The 18443-nt window shown below is 39.0% G+C and overlaps 1 protein-coding gene and 1 long non-coding RNA gene across 4 annotated transcripts in view; one reads left to right on the top strand and one right to left on the bottom strand.

Moving 5' to 3' along the window:
- Positions 1 to 10366, bottom strand: part of NDFIP2 (Nedd4 family interacting protein 2) — a 71512-nt gene extending 61146 nt beyond the window's left edge. For both annotated transcript variants that reach the window (XR_639934.4, XM_003913974.4), the window contains exon 1: positions 9547 to 10366. Coding sequence is in view for 1 of the 2 variants with exons in the window: in XM_003913974.4 (XP_003914023.1) it covers positions 9547 to 9867 (321 nt within the window). In the remaining variant the exon portion in view is untranslated. The remainder of the gene's footprint in view (positions 1 to 9546) is intronic.
- Positions 10119 to 18443, top strand: part of LOC103879345 — a 59168-nt gene continuing 50843 nt past the window's right edge. The window contains exons 1-2 of one of the 2 annotated variants that reach the window (XR_639936.3): positions 10119 to 10133; positions 11121 to 11297. This is a non-coding gene — a long non-coding RNA (uncharacterized LOC103879345). Of the gene's footprint in view, positions 10134 to 10374; positions 11298 to 18443 lie in introns of those variants that run through there. The other variant, XR_002518440.2, reaches the window with a different exon arrangement.

Raw genomic sequence — 18443 nt, 5'->3', positions numbered from 1 at the left:
ACAACCTCACCACATCGTTAGGAATTTATTTAGAGACTGGGTGAAATAAAAAATTATTTTTTCTGGGCCAGGCACAGTGGCTCACGCCTGTAATCCCAGTACTTTGGGAAGCCGAGGTGGGAGGATCACGAGGTCAGGAGATCGAGACCATCCTGGCTAACACGGTGAAACCCCATCTCTACTAAAAATACAAAAAGTGAGCCGGGTGTGGTGGCGGGCGCCTGTAGTCCCAGCTACTCAGGAGGCTGAAGCAGGAGAATGGCATGAGGCGGAGCTTGCAATGAGCCGAGATCGCACCACTGCACTTCAGCCTGGGCAACAAAGTGAGACTCTGTCTCAAAAAAAAAGAAAAAAAAATTAATTTTTCTGAAGTGCCCTTCAACATGCCAAGCTTCAGGACTATATGAGGTACATTCCTATAACATCTACATTGGAGTGGGCAAACTAGAGCAAGTAGGCCAAATCCAGCACACTATTTTTGCAAATAGTTTTCTGGAACACAGCCCATTTGTTCATTTTTCATATTTGGTATGGATACTGTTACATTACAATGGCAGATCTGAGTAGCTGTGACAGAGACCACATGGCCTGTAAAGCCGAAAATACTATCTGGCCCTTTACAGAAAGGGTTTACTAACCCCTGGTCTACATCACCACCACCACCATCCCAAGTAACACAGCCTTCAGGGCCATCTTCATGAGCATGTGATCACTGTAGTCACATGGCACCACCAGTCAGGAGGAACCCATGATTGGAGTTTAATACCCTGTGATCACTGTCTTAAAATTCTTAATAATTTTATCTCTAAATATCAGTTTTGTAAGTAAACTCTAATAGGACTCCAATGGAGCATGTGCCAGAGGCCTGACACCTCAGCTTACCAGCAGTCTGCCTCTCCAGGAAGTGTTCTCACTCAATTGAACCCTTTGGCTTAGTCTGACCTCCCAGTCCTCACGCCACAACTCAGGGAAAGGCAAGGTGACAGCCATCTCCATCCTAGGCTAGAAGCACCCTGGCACATTTCAGAGGGTGGCCTCTTGCCTATCACTGATGTAGGTAATGAGCATGTCCTGACGTGGAGACTCCATATTTGCTTAGGGGTCCGTAGACCTGTACAAAGACGAGCTCTGCAGAAAGGGGAGATTGACTTCCTCATCACAGGCCAGGGCCCCACATTTTCATTCAGCATTAGACTTTGCAAATCATGTAGGTGGACCTAACTGCTTTCACGAAACAATTATAAACTAGAGTTATAAATGAGAGTTGCATTCGTCTATCGAATCCAGCATAAAATTTGTTTCTGGTTTTGTCCCATTCCACTCTAGGCCATCCCCTCAACTTTGCTGCAGCCATACAGCTTTCCTCCTATATCTTCAATCAACAAACTGATTTTCACTATTGGTTACTATTACATTTACAATACTCATCAACTAGAACTAGATCTTCACATTTCAATCAAGTCTGCCTGACTGTCACAACTTCAGAGTGGATGGAGTTCCCTGACTAAGCTGATCCCTATCTACTAAGGGGTCAAATTGACTGGTGTGGTACATCATCTCCAAAGATGGCCACTATCGCTTTCTTCCCTCCATGTATGTGCATGTTTCTCCCCCACTGACAGATGGAATTTATTCCTTCTTCCTTTGAATTTAGGGGGTCTTACAACTGCTCTGACCAATAGGACACTGCAAAAATGACACTACGAATTTCCAAGCCCAGGCCCTGAGAACGGCAGCTTCCTCTTCCTTCTATGCTGTGGGAAGCCAAGGTCACATCAAGAGGGCACACAGAGGAGAACTGAGATGCTTAAGTCAACAGTCCCAGCTGAGCTCCCAGAAAATAGACAACATCAACTGCAGCCAAGTGAGTGAGACATCTTGGAAATTCCAACCCAATCAAGCCCCAAAATGGCTCCAGCCCCAGCTAACATTATGTAGACTAGACTCAACAATTCCCTGATCACACTCAACCCATGGAATCTTAAAAGAAAACAAAATGCTTGTATTTAGAGATGACTGTTACACAGCAATATAAAACTAAAACACCCAAGTCTGAATACCAACTCCATCACAGCTGGGCCTTTATTTAACTTGTGTCTCATGTTTCTCATCTGCAAAATGAGGATAATGACATTATCTACTTCATAGAAGTGGAAGGATTAAGTGTGCTAATATGTATAAAGCATTTAGCAGCATTTTATTAATGTAATTAGTGTTCTATTATTGCTATTTCATAATTGATAGAATGTATTATTTATTCCATCAACTTGCTTTATTTTCTTCAAAGAATTCATTACTATCTGAAATTAGGCTTACTTATCTTCTGCACTCCCTCCACCAAAGCATGAGCCATGAGACAAAAACTTAACTGTCTTATTCACCAACACCTAAAACAGAAGCAGACAGAAGTACTTCATAAGCTATTATATGTCAGATGAATGAGTTATAGGATCTTTGTTTCATAATTAATAATGATATCTAAAAACTGCTACCATATCTTTAGCATAAATCTGACAAAGGGCACTCAAAAACATAAGCTATAAATTATAATATGGTATTTTCATGATACAATTCCAATGCAATTATTTGCCACTCACATATAGTCCTCCAGTACTAGATCATGTACTGCTCAAATGTGCCTAAGCAAAGGCTACCATTTGATTCAGCACTGTTCAGGTGTGTACTCATTTGTATAATTTTTTTTAATGAGCTAAACTCAAACAAATAAATAACATATTTACAGTTAATATCATGACATACACAAAAATAGCAAGAGAAACTTTAATCTGGGGTATGTTTAAAAGCAATTTACCCTCGCAACCCAAATTAACATAAAACTGGTCTTCAAGTTAGAAGCAACAACTTGGTATACAACACATTTGAATATTGGTGTACAACTTGGTGTACTACTTAGTATACAACATATTTGAGTGTAAATTTCCTCAATTAGTTTTTTCAACATGTAAAGATCTATTTTAAAGATGAAATAAAAATCAGACATTGACATAACCCTGACACACCTTTGAGAAAAAGCAAGAGTCTACAAGGTTAGAAAGACACACGAACACATAATTCAGTATAACAAGTTATCCTAACTTTCTTCTGCCTTGATGCTGATGAGAGAGGTAAGAAGCTCTCTTTACCTCCCTCTTTCAATTATAGATTCGAAGGAGTTTTTACATTTAAGAACAGGATTTTATGAGGCAAACAAACCAGAGAGAGTACAGAACTTCAGATGAGAAATGAGTGCATAAAAATTAAGAAGACAGATTGCTGAGATATGTCACTGTGCAGGTAGGGAGGGCCCATTCAAAAAAATTTGTATGCTAAGAACAGAAATTTTAAACTTCAAAAATGTAATAAACCCACCAGAATGGTTAAAATTAAAAAGACTGACAGCAGCAGAATGTTTGCAAGTGTGTGGAGCAACCAAAACTTTCATACATTGATGGTGGAAGTATAAAATGGCATAACTACTTTGGAAAAAAGTCTGGTGGTTTCTTATAAAATTTAAACATACACCTACCCTATTACTCAGTAATTCCACCCATAGAAAATAAAAACATATGTCCACAACAAGATTTGTACAAGAATATTCATATCAGCTTTACAAAAAGATTTGTACAAGAATGTAACAGTTTTACTCATAACAGCAAAAGAAAACTAAAAACAACCCAAATATCCATCAATAGCAACGGATAAACTGCAGTGTATTCATATGATTTATATGATGAAAAATATACAATAAAAAGGGATGAGCTACTGATACACACAAAAACATGGATCAATCTAAAAAACCTCATGCTGAATGAAAGAAGCTTTGTAGACTACATGCCGTATGATTCTAGAATAGGCAAAACTAGGTAATTTGAAGTGAAAAAATCAGAACAGTCACCTGGGGGGTAGGAATTGATCTAGTAAGAATAATAAGGAAACTTTCTAGGGTGATGGTAATGTTCTGTATCAGGTCAGTAAAATTTATCTGTAAAAGGTAGTGGTACAAACTGAATGTTTGTGTCTCTCCAAAATGTGTATGTTGAAACCCTAATCACCAGAGTGATGTTATTTGAAGTTAGAGCCTTTGGGGGGTAATTAGGTTTAGATGAGGTCATGAGGGTGGGGTCCCTATGATGGATGAGTGTCTGTGCTAACATCAGAGAGTGTACTTTTGCTAATCTAGGCTGTATATATAGCCTACTACATACTAGGCCGTATGGTCTAGCCTATTGCTCCTAGACTACAAACCTGTACAGCAAGTTATTGCATTGAATACTGTAGGCAATTGTAACACAACAGTATTTATCTAAATATATCTTACAGGACCCTAGTATATGAGGTCCCTCATTGAATGAAAAGTCATTATGCAGTACATGAATGTCCTCAACTCTACCACTATAAATGAATGGGCACGGCTGTGTGCCAATAAAATTTATTTACAAAACCAGGAGTTGGACCATAGTTTGCTGATCTCTGCTCTACATGTCAAAGGTGGTTTGGGTTACATGAGTATATGAATTTGCCAAAGTTCATCCACTAGGCCATGTAAGATTTGTGCATTTCAATATACACTGATTTTACCCCAAAGAAAAAGAACCACAAACAAATATTAAAATGTAGGCTAATGAAAAATTCGTGGCTTGCAGGCAAGTACACTGATCCCTGCAACTTACTTCAAAAGGATCAAAAAAAAAAAAGATGGATTGATAAATACACAACACAAATAAAATAAACTGTTAACAACTGTAGAGCCTACAATTTGTATGGAGGTTAACTGTACAATTCTTTCAACTTTTTTATAAATTTGGAAGTTTAAATATTAAATGTTATTAAATGTTGGGGGCAGGTTCAGTAAGGGGCCACTGAAGGTTTTTGAGCAAAAGAACAAAAATAAGATTGATACAGGTTGAGTATCCCTTATTTAAAACACTTGGGACCAGAATATTTTGGATTTCAGATTTTTTTTGGATTTTGGAATACTGCATACACATAACAAAATATCTTGGGAATGGACCCCAAAGATGAACGTGACTGTGCATGAAACTAAATTGTGTTGAATATGTACGTGTGGTATTTTCCACTTGTGATATCATGTGGTGTTCAGAAAGTTTCAGATTTGGGGGCATTTCAGATTTCAGGTTTTTGGAGTAGGAATACTCAACCTGTATTCTACAAATATGATTCACATAGTACAAACAATTCCTCAGGGATGGTCAAATGAGGAAGAAAGTTAATAGACAATATTCCATACCAGGTAATGCATCAATATTTAAGGAGAAGGAATTAAGTACAAAAAGAGTTCACTAAGACAAGAAAAGTCAGAACAAGTCAAGAGAAGTAGGAAGTTTCTTATTATCAGGAATAAGGATGGAGTTTCAAAGAACGTTCATACTGTCAATATAACAGAGAAATCAAGCAATGTGAGAACTGAAAAGTAGCTATTAGACTATGCAGTTGGGTAACCTTGATAATGTAAAAAAGGTATGGTAAGAATATAAACCAGATAAAATACACTGATAAATTCCAAAGAAACAAACAAGAGACGATCAAAGGAATAAGGTTGGCAAGAAAAGGTGACAACTAGACAGTAAGGAAAGGTAAGAGGCTGCAACACTTCCTTCCAATGGAAAATGAAATGACTATACCGAAAACTCATTATACATTATCTCATCCAGAACATGCACTATTGTGTGAGGCAGTCAGCCATGGGCCTGAATGTCCCTGCACATTCTTGCTGAGTGTGTCAGTCTGTAAAGCTTTCCATTTCCTGATACTGAGCTGTTTCTTCTAATAAGTTACATTGGGAACAAAGATCAGGCAACCACAGTGTGTAACTGCCATCCCAGGAAAAGGTAAAGTAGTTTGTTTTTTGTTTGCTAAGATATTTGCTGCTTGAAGAAAAAAAAAAAAAAAAAAAAAAAAGCTGCACCCTTGGTTCTGAGTTCCTCAGCTGTGATGCAAACCCACTGCACGCATCCATGTGGACACCCAGCCCCTTTGTGGAATTTGGTAGCTAGGAAAACCTACACAAATATGCTGATGTTCGTGCTGCTTGCTATGCCATGAGTAACGATCGGTCTCTAACCTGGAGGTCACCTCTTTTTTGCCAGCAACCGTGAAACATTAGCACACTAACTTATTAGCTTGTAAAAAGGGTACTTATTTATCATGTACCAGTCTTTATATGTTTTACACACGTATTATATTATTTCTCACAATAATCCTAGTCAGGTAGGTACTAATATGAGGAAAATGAGGCTTCAAGATGTAAAGTAACTAAGCCAAAGTCTCACAAATTGCAAACAGCACCATCTAATATATAAGCCCAGATGGCTTTAAAACCTGCAGGTTTTTTACCCGTAAATAGTCAGGCCTCCTTCAAGCCTCCTTCCCAGCTGATTTATTGAGGGCAACTCTAATTCCCCAGATACAAGAGCAAAGTACTCAGATCTTTGTAGAATGAATACTTCAAATTATGTTCCATAGAAAATTGATATTTTGGAAATGTTAACATAATCTTAAATTTTTAAAAACAAAGAACAAAACAAAACAAAGATTAGGAAGAGCTAGGTTAAAGAAATCCAAATCACTGTCTTTACTGCAGAATTTTTCATGGTTTTAATATGCTAATGTATTGTAAATCTTCCAGTTACACTTACTGTCATTCTGAAATATAGTTTGGGAAATTACTGCTACAATCAACACTGCCAATTTAACTTGTACACAGAATCAGAAGTCAGCTTGGTACAGGTACAATCTTAGAAGTCAGCTTGGTAGAAGTACATAATCCTTTAAAATAGAGAACTTTGGACGGGCTCTGTGGCTCACACCTGCAACCCCAGCACTTTGAGAGGCCAAGGCGGGCAGGTTATTTGAGGTCAGGAGTTTGAGACAAGCCTGGCCAACACGGTGAAACCCTATCTCTACTAAAATACAAAAATTAGCCAGGCATGGTGGAGCACACTTGTAGTCCCAGCGACTCAGGAGGCTGAGGTAGGAGAATCACTTGAACCTGGGAGGCAGACGTTGCAGCAAGCCGAGATCACGCCACTGCACTCCAGCCTGAGTGACAGAGACTCCATCTCAAAAAATAAATAAATAATAAAATAAGAACATCAAAGTTAGAATGTGGTCTAGCAGCTGCAAGCCAAGTCAACTTTATCATAGTTAGCAACACTGCTCATTTACTAACGAACAAAACTGAATTTCCCAGAAAATTATGTACCATACCTGGCTTTTTCTGAAATTAGAAGGGTAACAATCAAGAATTTTTGTAGCTCTAAACTGTTAACTGCTTTACTTAATAAATTTTGGGTGCTTTTAACAATGAAAGGAAAGATCACAGAAAAAGCAGTTTCTAGATAAAGCTTGTGCACTGGCTAATGGTAGTAGGTCGTTCTGATGACCCTGAGCATCACTGCTAGCTTTCCAGTATGAAAAGTTGTATTTAAATTCTTTAAATAAGTGAAAAATTAACATTGTATACCATCTCACCCCTAAGTATACTTGCCTATCTCCTGACTTAGTCATCCCTTAACATTCAACAACTCAAGCTGTTTATTGCTCCAGTTTATTACACATTCCAGTTTTCCCAAAAACTGAGCTAAAGGCAACCACAAAATAGTTATGTTCATCATATAAGCCAGAGCTGAATACTGATCCCTAGTTTAAAAAGTCTACTGAAAACGTCAGTTCAGCTTTTTCTCTGACATACACTTAGATGTTATTAATCAGGCCATTATAAACAAAACCAAGAGTTATACTGGATAGGTTAAATGACTATGTAAGTTGTGTAACCCTAACACTGTTGCCTTACAAGGAAAACAAATCGATGTCCTACCTACTTAAAGTATTATCTTTAGAGGGACTGGTAGGCATTATCTTTAGAAGAACTGATTTTTGCCCTCTGCTCTCAAGGAACATTCAAAGTCTATGTGGGACACATCATCAGTTTGAAAAAAATGAGGGGAGGGGGCAGCAATAAAATATGTCCATTTATTTTGAAAGGAGCTGTAGGGAAAACAAATATCTTAAAACTGAGAGCTACATAAATTAACAGTGTTTTGAGTAGTGACGTGTGTAGGGGAACATGGTTGATGTTTCTAATCTAATAGAAAGATTAGAAAAATGAAACAAGTTCCACTGCTGATATTATTCAATATTTGTATCATTTTATTTTCGCTAACATTTACAAACCTAGAAATGCCCTTCAAACCATCAAAAGGGCGTACACTTGAAAAATGCTTTCCATACTAGGAGAAACAGTATTTCCCAAGTTGTTGAGAAAAACTGATACATTTTCAAAGAATTCGGAACACGGACCTTCTGTAGGTTTTAAAGAATGCAAACCAGTTGAAAATAGAAGCCTCATGAGTTTTTATCTTAGAAAAATGCAAAATTACATACATTGGGATCTCATCTTACAGTGTCCTTCATATTGCCAATATGTACTTATTAATAGAAAGTGTTGGCTTATAACTAAGACTTACATGTGCAGATAGATTTGAAAGTTGAAACCTGGGGCTAACATACCTAAATTTGTAAAATTTTATAAACCATAAATTGCACCACCACTGCTATGTATTATTTATCTCGTCTCCCTCAGTAAATGGGCTGAAAGTTTGTAGAATGACATGCTACCTAGTTGCAACAGCACAACAGCACAGTCAACTATTGCTCAGTCCATTTTTAACTAAGGTTTACAACAGGAATCTTCAACGTCACCACCAGAATACACAAAGAAAAATATATTTAAAAATTGACACTGAAAATATAGAGGAACATATTTCACTTTTTTCAACATACAGTTACCAAAGTTTACACAGTTAAGCTGGAAAACCTTGTATTTAACGAAAAATAATTTTTCGAACAAGATTAGAATTTGTTCTACTAAAACTACCTCTGTTTCCCCTCTAGCCAAACAAAAAAAACAAAAACAAAAAACTGGGGATTACAAAAAATACAGTCATTTTTAATACTAACATAATGGAAAAGGACAAAAATGACAAGGTTAACGAGCAGACAAGATCAGCACTATGGCTAGTCTTTCTCTTCGGTTCCACAATTCCTAACCCACATTTTTGCCAAATCCCACTCTACACAGTACTTACACCTTCACCCACCTACCCACCCACCCACCCCATTTATGACGGCGATCACCTTCCGGGCAGGTACGTGAAGTCAGCCCCACTTCCAGTAGACAATCGACTAGAATGTCTCAGAAGTGACTGAGTCAGAGAATAAGAAAATGATAAAGTGAGAAATTAAAACAGATACAAGTTGTAAGGTGTGTGGAGGGAGGGTATCTCAAAGGGGGCTAAGGGTACGGGTGAGGAGCTAGGAGGAGACTTGGGGCGACAGGGAAGGGTTTCGAAGCAGTCCTAGGCAGAAGTGCGCAGGAGAGGCGAGTGAAGCAGCTCCAGTCAGAAGATCCAAAAGAAAACAAAACAAAAGCCACAGCGTTTCCTCTGGGAATAACCTGAGGAAAGGGACTCTCGGGACGCCCCGGCGGGAGGCAGTCCCGAGAAGCACAGGAGGCCGGGAACTCACCACCTGGTAGCGCCCCGTCCCCGGCTGGTGGTGATCCATCCTGCCCGGCTCGGGATCCGGCTTCCGAGCGGGGGAGTTCTCTCCGTGCTCAGCTCCCTCGGCCACCCCCGTCGACGACGTCGTCGCCGCAGGGCCCCTTCCGCCTCCGTTCCTGCCGCCGCGGTCTCCCGGCGGAAGCTCTTCACTTCCTGTGCCTCCCGCAACGGCCGCCGAGACCTCCGCGTTGGTCGCGGTTCCGCGGAGGAGCACCGGGGCGCCGCGCGCGCTATTGAGCATGCTCGGACCGCTCGCGCAGACTCGCTGGCTCCGCCGGCGTCCCATCCGCGCCGCCAGTGGGAGGGTGTAGCTGGGTGGGAGGAGATGGAAAAGTAAGGCAAGTCCGGGGGAGCTGTCTAGGTTGTCAACCTGTCGAGTGGGCGGTCGCAGAAGGCGCGCGGGGGGCGGGAATGACCCGTCGTTGATTGGTCTTTTCTATGTGCGCGAGTCTCGCGCAGGCACGAGCTAGTGCGCCTTCTCACCACACAGAGACAGAGGCTGACAAAGGCATGGGGCCGCGTTCCTAGAACACCTGAGGACAGGTCGCCCGGGTACCCGACACTTCCTCGTATTACTCACCCAGCGTAGGACGTGGGGAGGAGATTCATCTCTAGAACATTGCTAAAACGCTTATTCAAAATCATTCGTAAGATAAGGGATTTTTAAAAGACTAATACAGAGTAGTTCTAGTTTACAGCAAAATTGAGAAGTTACAGAGATATCCCATATACACTTTGCTCCTACCCATGCATAACCCCACCCCCAACCCCGCCATTATCAACATCCCCCACTAGAGTGGTACATGTGTTACAATTGATGAACCCGAATTGACACATCATCATCACTGAAAGTCCATAGTTACCTTGGGGTTCACTCAGGTTGTTGTATACTCCTCGAGTTACGACGAATGTGTAATGGCAGGTATTCATCATTGTAGTATCCTACAGAGTTATCCACTGCCCTGAAATTATTTTGTGGGATGATTAGAGACGGGGTCTCACTATATTGCCCAGACGACTGCAGTGACTGTTCTCAGGCACAATCATGGCTCACTGCAGCCTCGAACTCCTCAGCCCAAGCTATCCACTTGCCTCAGCCTCTGGAGTAGCTGAGACTACAGGCACCAGCTCTTTGGTTACTTTTTAAATTTTTTTCCACTTTTTGGTAATAAGAGATTTAAAAATCCAACAGACTCTCCAGACAGCTGTCAAAGGAAGAGGTCTCTAGAGTTCTAGGTTACTGGAAGGACGTTAGAAGAAAGTAATGAAATCAGATAGGATTATTTTGTGGTAATACTCAATAATTCCAATGGATTTAACAGCGAGGAATCACTTGGGAGCATTGTTAATAGCATCTCAGTGTCTGGTTAACCACACATGACACGGCATAAAACATATTTCTCTAGCAAGTAGAAGAGTATGAAAAGTGCCTTTTAACCTGAAGACCAACGTTCTATACCCTCAAAACTATGGTGCTGCTTGATGTGGCCCAGCTATGTTTTTAAGATAACACCACATTTTCCCAAAATGATCTTACAGTGGAGCCCCCTGAAGGGAAGGAAAGGGATCTGGAGCCCCATTTACTTTATTTCCTTCATGAATGTCCAGAGGACATCCTTGAAATGAAGACTGCCACTGGGTGAGCCTAATCAACTGGTTAAAATAGCAAGATACAAAAAAACCCAAAAACTCTTTGAGAGATTGACAACTGAAAAGGTAAGCCTTCCTCGTAGTTCTTTTTAAAGCATTCATCAACTCTTCCTGTTTGTGCCATTTTGACATGTCTAATAGTAGAAAGCATTACTGTGCTAACAATAAGAGGCAATGATATCTCATACTTAAATATTGTTAAACTTGCCTTGTTTTGATCTTAATGTATTTTAGTTTCTAAGCCAATAAACATATGCCATTTTATTGGTATAACTGGTATAAACGCTCACTCTCACAATTTCACTCCAAATGGTATTGCTTCTCGATGACCAAAACACCAGCCAGTGTCAGCAGACTGAAATTAGATCCTTATATCACTTACGATCTATAAGATTTATTTAGAACTTAATTTTATATGCATATGTGTTTTCATTAATCATTCATGTGTTCATTTCTCAAATAGATGGCCGCTCAGAGCAGAGACCATTTCTTACACCCAACGCAGCACTGAGAACATAACTGTAAAAATCAAAGACCTAATGAAAAGCAGACATCTTGAATCCTGATAGAGTAACAGATTCTTTCTATTTTACCCTCCTCTCAGATTCCCTGAACATTTTGCTAATCTAGTGAAGTAACAAATTCAGCAGGAAAGCGTATTTTTAATGAGGAAGAGAAACAGGAAGGAGAAGTAGAACAACAGCTTACTAGTATAGAGCCCTTTCTAAGCCAGTACTATGCATCTATTATTTTAGCCTCACCACAACTTCACGATATAGGCACAATTGCACTCCTGGGTTAACAGATGAAGAGGGAAAATAAGGCACAAAGAGTTCCATGAACTTGGCTAATGCCAAATCACTAGTAGATGATGACAGACATCAGAGCCTCCACCATATTAAGCACTACATTAAGCTGATATTAAGTGTAATGTACCTAATAAAAAGAGTCCTTGTCTCTTTCTTCTTCCTAACCACCACTACTGTGAAACGTGCAGAAGACATAAAAAGATAGCAATGTATCACAGAGAGCCAATCTGACTTCTTTAAATCCCACCTTCTTGATCTATGTAAAATAATGATTCTTATTCATCATCCCCAAAAGAGCCATTCTGAGCTGCTTTTGCCCACTTTACAACTAAGCCCGTGTGACCTATAATGGACCATTACAAGCAGAGGCACTGAGTTGTCCCACTAGGAGAAACTTACTTGAGATGCGATGGGAATAACAATATTCTTTACCATTTTCCAGACCTTAAGCAACATCCAGTAATATTTTCAGTCTCTGGTATTAGGGTGACAACTCTAGTTATCTAAGGAATTTGCGGTGGTGCAGCACTAGAAGCTAACTCAAGTAGAATTGTAGAATTTTAGTGCACTTCACTAACACCTCTCATTCTGGCCTGATCAATTTTCATCTCCAAACACACAGCCACCCAACAGTTTACTAGTGCTGCTCTGCAGTACTGGAGAAGACATGGAGATAAGCTGCCCAGATTCCCTTTCAAGAAAGCACACTCTGCCCAGCTGGAAGGAATGTGGCTGTCAGACAACTTCCAGTTGGTTGCTTTGTCAGGGTCTCCCTCAGCTTTCAACCTGAGGAGGTGCTATTTTCAGGGTGGCATCCAGCCACTAACTGAGCAAGGCAGTGGTACAAGGCTCTGACTATTTTTGCTAGACACTGAAGCCCTTTAAGGGACAAACGTTGCTTCAGAGTTCCCTGTGAAGCTGGCAGAGACTTTTCCAGCCCTGCAGCATGTTGTGACAGCTCGCCCTGCCCAGTCCTTTTTCTTTTCGCAGATGTTGCTCCCCAGTGAATCTGTTGCACTTAAAACTTTATATCAGCATCTGCATCCTGGAGAACCCAACTAAGACAAGTACCAAGGTGTATAGTGATAGAGGAGCATTATCAAAATTGTGTTAGATAATTACAACTATCATTCTACATGGTTGGTGTTTCATCTTCAGAATAACCCTCAGGACTCTACATTGTTAGCATTTTCTCATGTGGATTTAATGTATCCATAAGCCTTCCTACTAAGAATGACTTTGATGTTGTTCTGTAGTGTGATGCTGTATAGAGGTCATGGGGATCTCTTTGCTTGGGGCGTACTTCCCATTGGGAACCCCTCCCACCTTCCCAGAAGCAGGGTCATTCCCTCTAGAGGTAAACTAGCAACTTAACATTCATCATCCTCTTTCTTATACCGTCAGATATATTGAGCTGCACACCCAAATGCCAGGATTCTTTGTTGGGATTCCCACCAGTTAAAGAGCAATAAGACATGCCATTGCCTACAGAGAGCCATCTACACAGGCCTAAATCACAGGGAGGCGATGTTCCAAATTTTCCTTACTACTTCACTGATTTTTAGTTTCTTATCATTTCCTTTACCACATAGAACTACTCAAAGTAGCTATTGATGGTTAGTGTGATCACAGATCTTAGTAATGAATCACATTTGGAATATGTATGGTTTTTGTATAATTACCTGTAGAATGACTAGAAAGAGGTAAAATTGTATTATCTGAAAATTTCTATCTCTACCTAATGAAAATTCACTAGCAATCATTTTCTGGACATTAAATTCTAAAGTGTATTTTAGAAAATATAAGAAACTATTGCTTTTCATATATAAATGAAAATTAACACAATAATGACTCCAGTTTTATCTCTGAAACTTTTATAATGTGTGTGTGTGTGTATATATATATTTTAATCAGTTTGTAGGCTTGAACCTCAGTTCAGCTTCACATAGTGTTTCTTATTTAACTGGTTCTGAGATTCCTGTCATCTGTTCAGCTCTATAATTTTAGAGAGGATATCTAAGTGAGCAATTTTAAAATCAAGTATCTACTTGTTTTTCCTCTCTTTATTCTCCTCCAGTATGTTGGAAGAATCTGAAATAAAACTTTTTATCAGTCAGGATTCAACTAGAGAAACAGAGTCAGTAGAAGACATACCTTAAAAGATTTATTGCAGGGAATTGGCTTACAGTTCTGTGGGCTGGTCCAGCAAGTCCAGAATCCACAGGGCAGACCCCTGTAACTCTAGGGTTGGAGTTGAAGCTGCTGTCTACAGGCAGAATTTCTTCTTCCTCAGGGAATCCTCAGTTCTGCTCTTAAGTACATTTAACTGACTCAATCAGACCCACCCAGATTATTGAGGATAATCTTCTTTACTTAAAGTCAACTGATTCAAGACTTTAATTACATCTATTAAATCACCACAATGCCTATGTCAGTGTTTGAATAATTAGGGCTACAATCTAGCCAAGTTGATACAGAGAACTGACATTCCCTGTTTATGTAAATACAACAAACTAATATAGTATCTATATAATAAAGATAAAAGTAGAGGAAGGAACAGGAGAAAGGAAGGAAGTACCACAGAGTTAGCTTAGAAATTTAAATGAATTTCCTAAATTTGTTTTCCTATCAGCTTTATATAATACATATAGTTATATATGATGGCATCACCAGTAAACACTTGGAAAAGATCTGAATTCTGATAAGCTACATCTCAGTCCTAACAATATTTTTATTTAACATTTTCATTTTTCCTTTATTTGTTAACAGGCAATAAATGTGAGCAAATCAGTAGCCATGTTGCTTTGGGGAATTCATATTTGAATTTGAATTTGGAATAACTCATAAGTTGTTAAAATAATCTTTACTTTACCTTGGGTATGGAAGGCTGTTCTTTGACCATATTAAAGCAGGACTTTCTATGATGTTATCTCCCTTTTACTCTGTAAGCCATAGAAGAGCAGCACAGTCACTGAGCATAGGGCTGTTATGACAGGTGTCCCTTAACTGGCTAATGTGATTATTGTATAAGAAGACAAATACTGTGTGTGTGTGTGTCTGTGTCTGTGGTGTGTGTGTGTGTCTGTATGTGCAAAATATTAGGAAAGAGAAATGTGTGCTATGCACCCAGATCTTCTTAACATGTTAATGTGCATTTGCTCTTTTTATTTCATAACAGAAACCAGGCCTCATTTGTTTAACACAGTCTAATGTCAGTACACTGCCTCACCATTAGCAACATATTATGACACAACAATAAGATCGACATATAAGAAGGTTGCCTGATTTCAGTCCTGATGATAAAGGTCACTAAATATCTGAAGAATAAAATGACAATGATAATCAGATGGAATAACTTACCAGATGCTGCCTTTCTAGAACTACGAAGAAAATTATACCCACTTCCTGGCTTTAACATTCAAATAGGGGAAAAAACTACTGGCCTGACAAAGCCAAAGTAAGCCAAGATAATGTTTGGGGAAAAAAAGGAAGTTCCTTTTGTATCTGGCAGGTATATCCTAGAAAAAATAAAATATTTATATTGCATTTCACTTCACCTATCAATTATATGTGAAATTTTCATGAAATACCTATAAATTCTGTTTATGAAGATGATTATTGAGAAATCTGTCATGATTTCCCCAGTAAAGGTGAAGACACCAAGTGCAATTCCAGATACTGACTTTAAAAAAAAAAAAAGCATACATTTAAGTCTTTAATTCATCTTGAGTTAATTTTTGTATATAGTATAAGGAAGGGATCCAGTTTCAGCTTTCTACGTATGGCTAGCCAGTTTTCCCAGCACCATTTATTAAATAGGCAATCCTTTCCCCTTGCTTGTTTTTGTCAGGTTTGTCAAAGATCAGATGATTGTAGATGTGTGGTGTTATTTCTGAGGCTTCTGTTCTGTTCCATTGGTCTATATATCTGTGTTGGTACCAGTACCATGCTGTTTTGGTTACTGGAGCCTTGTAGAATAGTTTGAAGTCAGGTAGCGTGATGCCTCCAGCTTTGTTCTTTTTGCTTAGGATTTTCTTGGCTGTGCGGGCTGTTTTTTAGTTCATATGGAACCAAAAAAGTAGTTTTTTTCCAATTCTATGAAGAAAGTCATTGGTAGCTTAATGGGGATGGCATTGAATCTGTAATTACCTTTTCTTCCTATCCATGAGGATGGAATGTTATTCCATTTGTTTGTGTCCTCTTTTATTTTGTTGAGCAGTGGTTTGTAGTTCTCCTTGAAGAGGTCCTTAAATGTAAGACCTAACACCCTAAAAACCCTAGAAGAAAAGCTAGGCAATTCCATTCAGGACATAGGCATGGGCAAAGACTTCATAACTAAAACACCAAAGGCAATGACAACAAAAGCCAAAATAGACAAATCAGATCTAATTAAACTAAAGAGTTTCTGCACAGCAAAAGAAACTATCATCAGAGTAAACAGGCAACCTACAGAATGGGAGAAAATTTTTGCAATCTACCCATCTGACAAAGGGCTAATATCCAGAATCTGCAAAAACTTAAACAAATTTACAAGAAAAAAACAAACAATACCATCAAAAAGTGGGCAAAGGATATGAACAGACACTTCTCAAAAGATGACATTTATGCAGCCAACAGACATATGAAAAACTGCTCATCATCACTGGTCATTAGAGAAGTGCAAATCAAAACCACGATGAGATATGATCTCACACCAGTTAGAATGGTGATCATTAAAAAGTCAGGAAACAACAGATGCTGGAGAGGCTGTGGAGACATAGGAACGTTTTTACACTGTTGGTGGGAGTGTAAATTAGTTCAACCATTGTGGAAGACACAGTGGCAATTCCTCAAAGATCTAGAACTAGAAATACCATTTGACCCAGTGATCCCATTACTGGGTATATACCCAAAGGAGTATAAATCATGCTACTATAAAGACACATGCACACTTAAGTTCATTGCAGCACTATTTACAATAGCAAAGACTTGGAACCAACCCACATGTCCATCAATGATAGACTGGATTAAGAAAATGTGGCACATACACACCATGGAATACTATGCAGCCATAAAAAAGATGAGTTCATGTCCTTTGCAGAGACATGGATGAAGCTGGAAACCATCAGTCTAAGCAAACTATCACAAGGACAGAAAACCAAACATTCATATTCTCACTCATAGGTGGGAGTTGAATAATGAGAACACATAGACACAGGGTGGGGAACATCACACACTGAGGCCTGTCAGGGGATGGGGGACAGGAGGAGGGATAGCATTAGGAGAAATACCTAATGTGGATGACGAGTTGATGGGTGCAGCAAACCACCATGGCACATGTATACCTATGTAACAAACCAGCACATTGCGCATGTGTACCCTAGAACTTAAAGTATAATTAAAAAAGCATAAATGTTACAAAACCACACATACACACACACACACACACAAAAATACAGCACATGTACTAGAAAATCAAAATTTTTTTGTCTAAATGAGACAGATGATGTGGCTCCCTGTAGTCCCTGTACGTTCTTTAGAACTCAATTGTCTAGAAAAGAGAGAAAATGCATGTTTTCATAGAACAGTAAAACTTTAGCCTTTATTTACCCTATAACTTTGAGATCACCCACCCCAAAGCTTAATTTTGAAGATATGGAACCTGAGGCTTAGAGAGGTAAATGCAGCCTCAGAGTGATATCTAGGAAGCAACTACCACGCCATTTCCAGCTTGATTCAAATGTGGTAACTAATAGAACAAGCCAAAATAGTCCGTTGACCGTTCCTACCTCATCCAACTAGAAATAGCCCTCCAAAACAGCACTAATAAAAATCAAAATTAAAAGAACTCAAAATACATTATGAACTCAACGTGTCAAAAATGCTTTTGGAAGAAACATTGCAGGCATTGTATTGTCACCAAAAAGGATAAATTCTAAGATAGTTGTGGATCCTCTCAGGGGTTGACGCTTTAAAACAAGTAAAACATCAACTTTTAAAAGTACAATAAAAAGTGTCCTCCACAAATAATCATTGAAAATACGATGAGTACCTAACATTAGTTGTATGTATTCAAGCTTAAAAACCAAAGAATCCCAACTCCACACATACATTTCCATTTATGTAAGGTTGGGATAAAAGAGAACCTAAACACGTAAAGTATGTGGGAGCCTACGTCACTTGGTCCAGCCTCCAAATTTTGACCATGGAACTTTACCATGATTCCTGAAACAATACAGCTACACTGTCCAATATAGTAGCCACTAGCCACGTATGACCACTTAAATATAAATGTTAAAATATTAAACATTCAGTTCTTCAGTCATACTGGCCACATTTCAAGTGCTCAGTCACCACATGTGTCTAGTGGTTACCATATGGGACAGAGCAAATATAGAACATTTGCATCATCACAGAAAGTTTA

The sequence above is a fragment of the Papio anubis genome, chromosome 15 (assembly GCF_008728515.1).
Source record: "Papio anubis isolate 15944 chromosome 15, Panubis1.0, whole genome shotgun sequence".
In the NCBI taxonomy this organism is placed as follows: Eukaryota; Metazoa; Chordata; class Mammalia; order Primates; family Cercopithecidae; genus Papio; species Papio anubis.
This window is presented reverse-complemented; position numbering and strand designations above follow the sequence as displayed.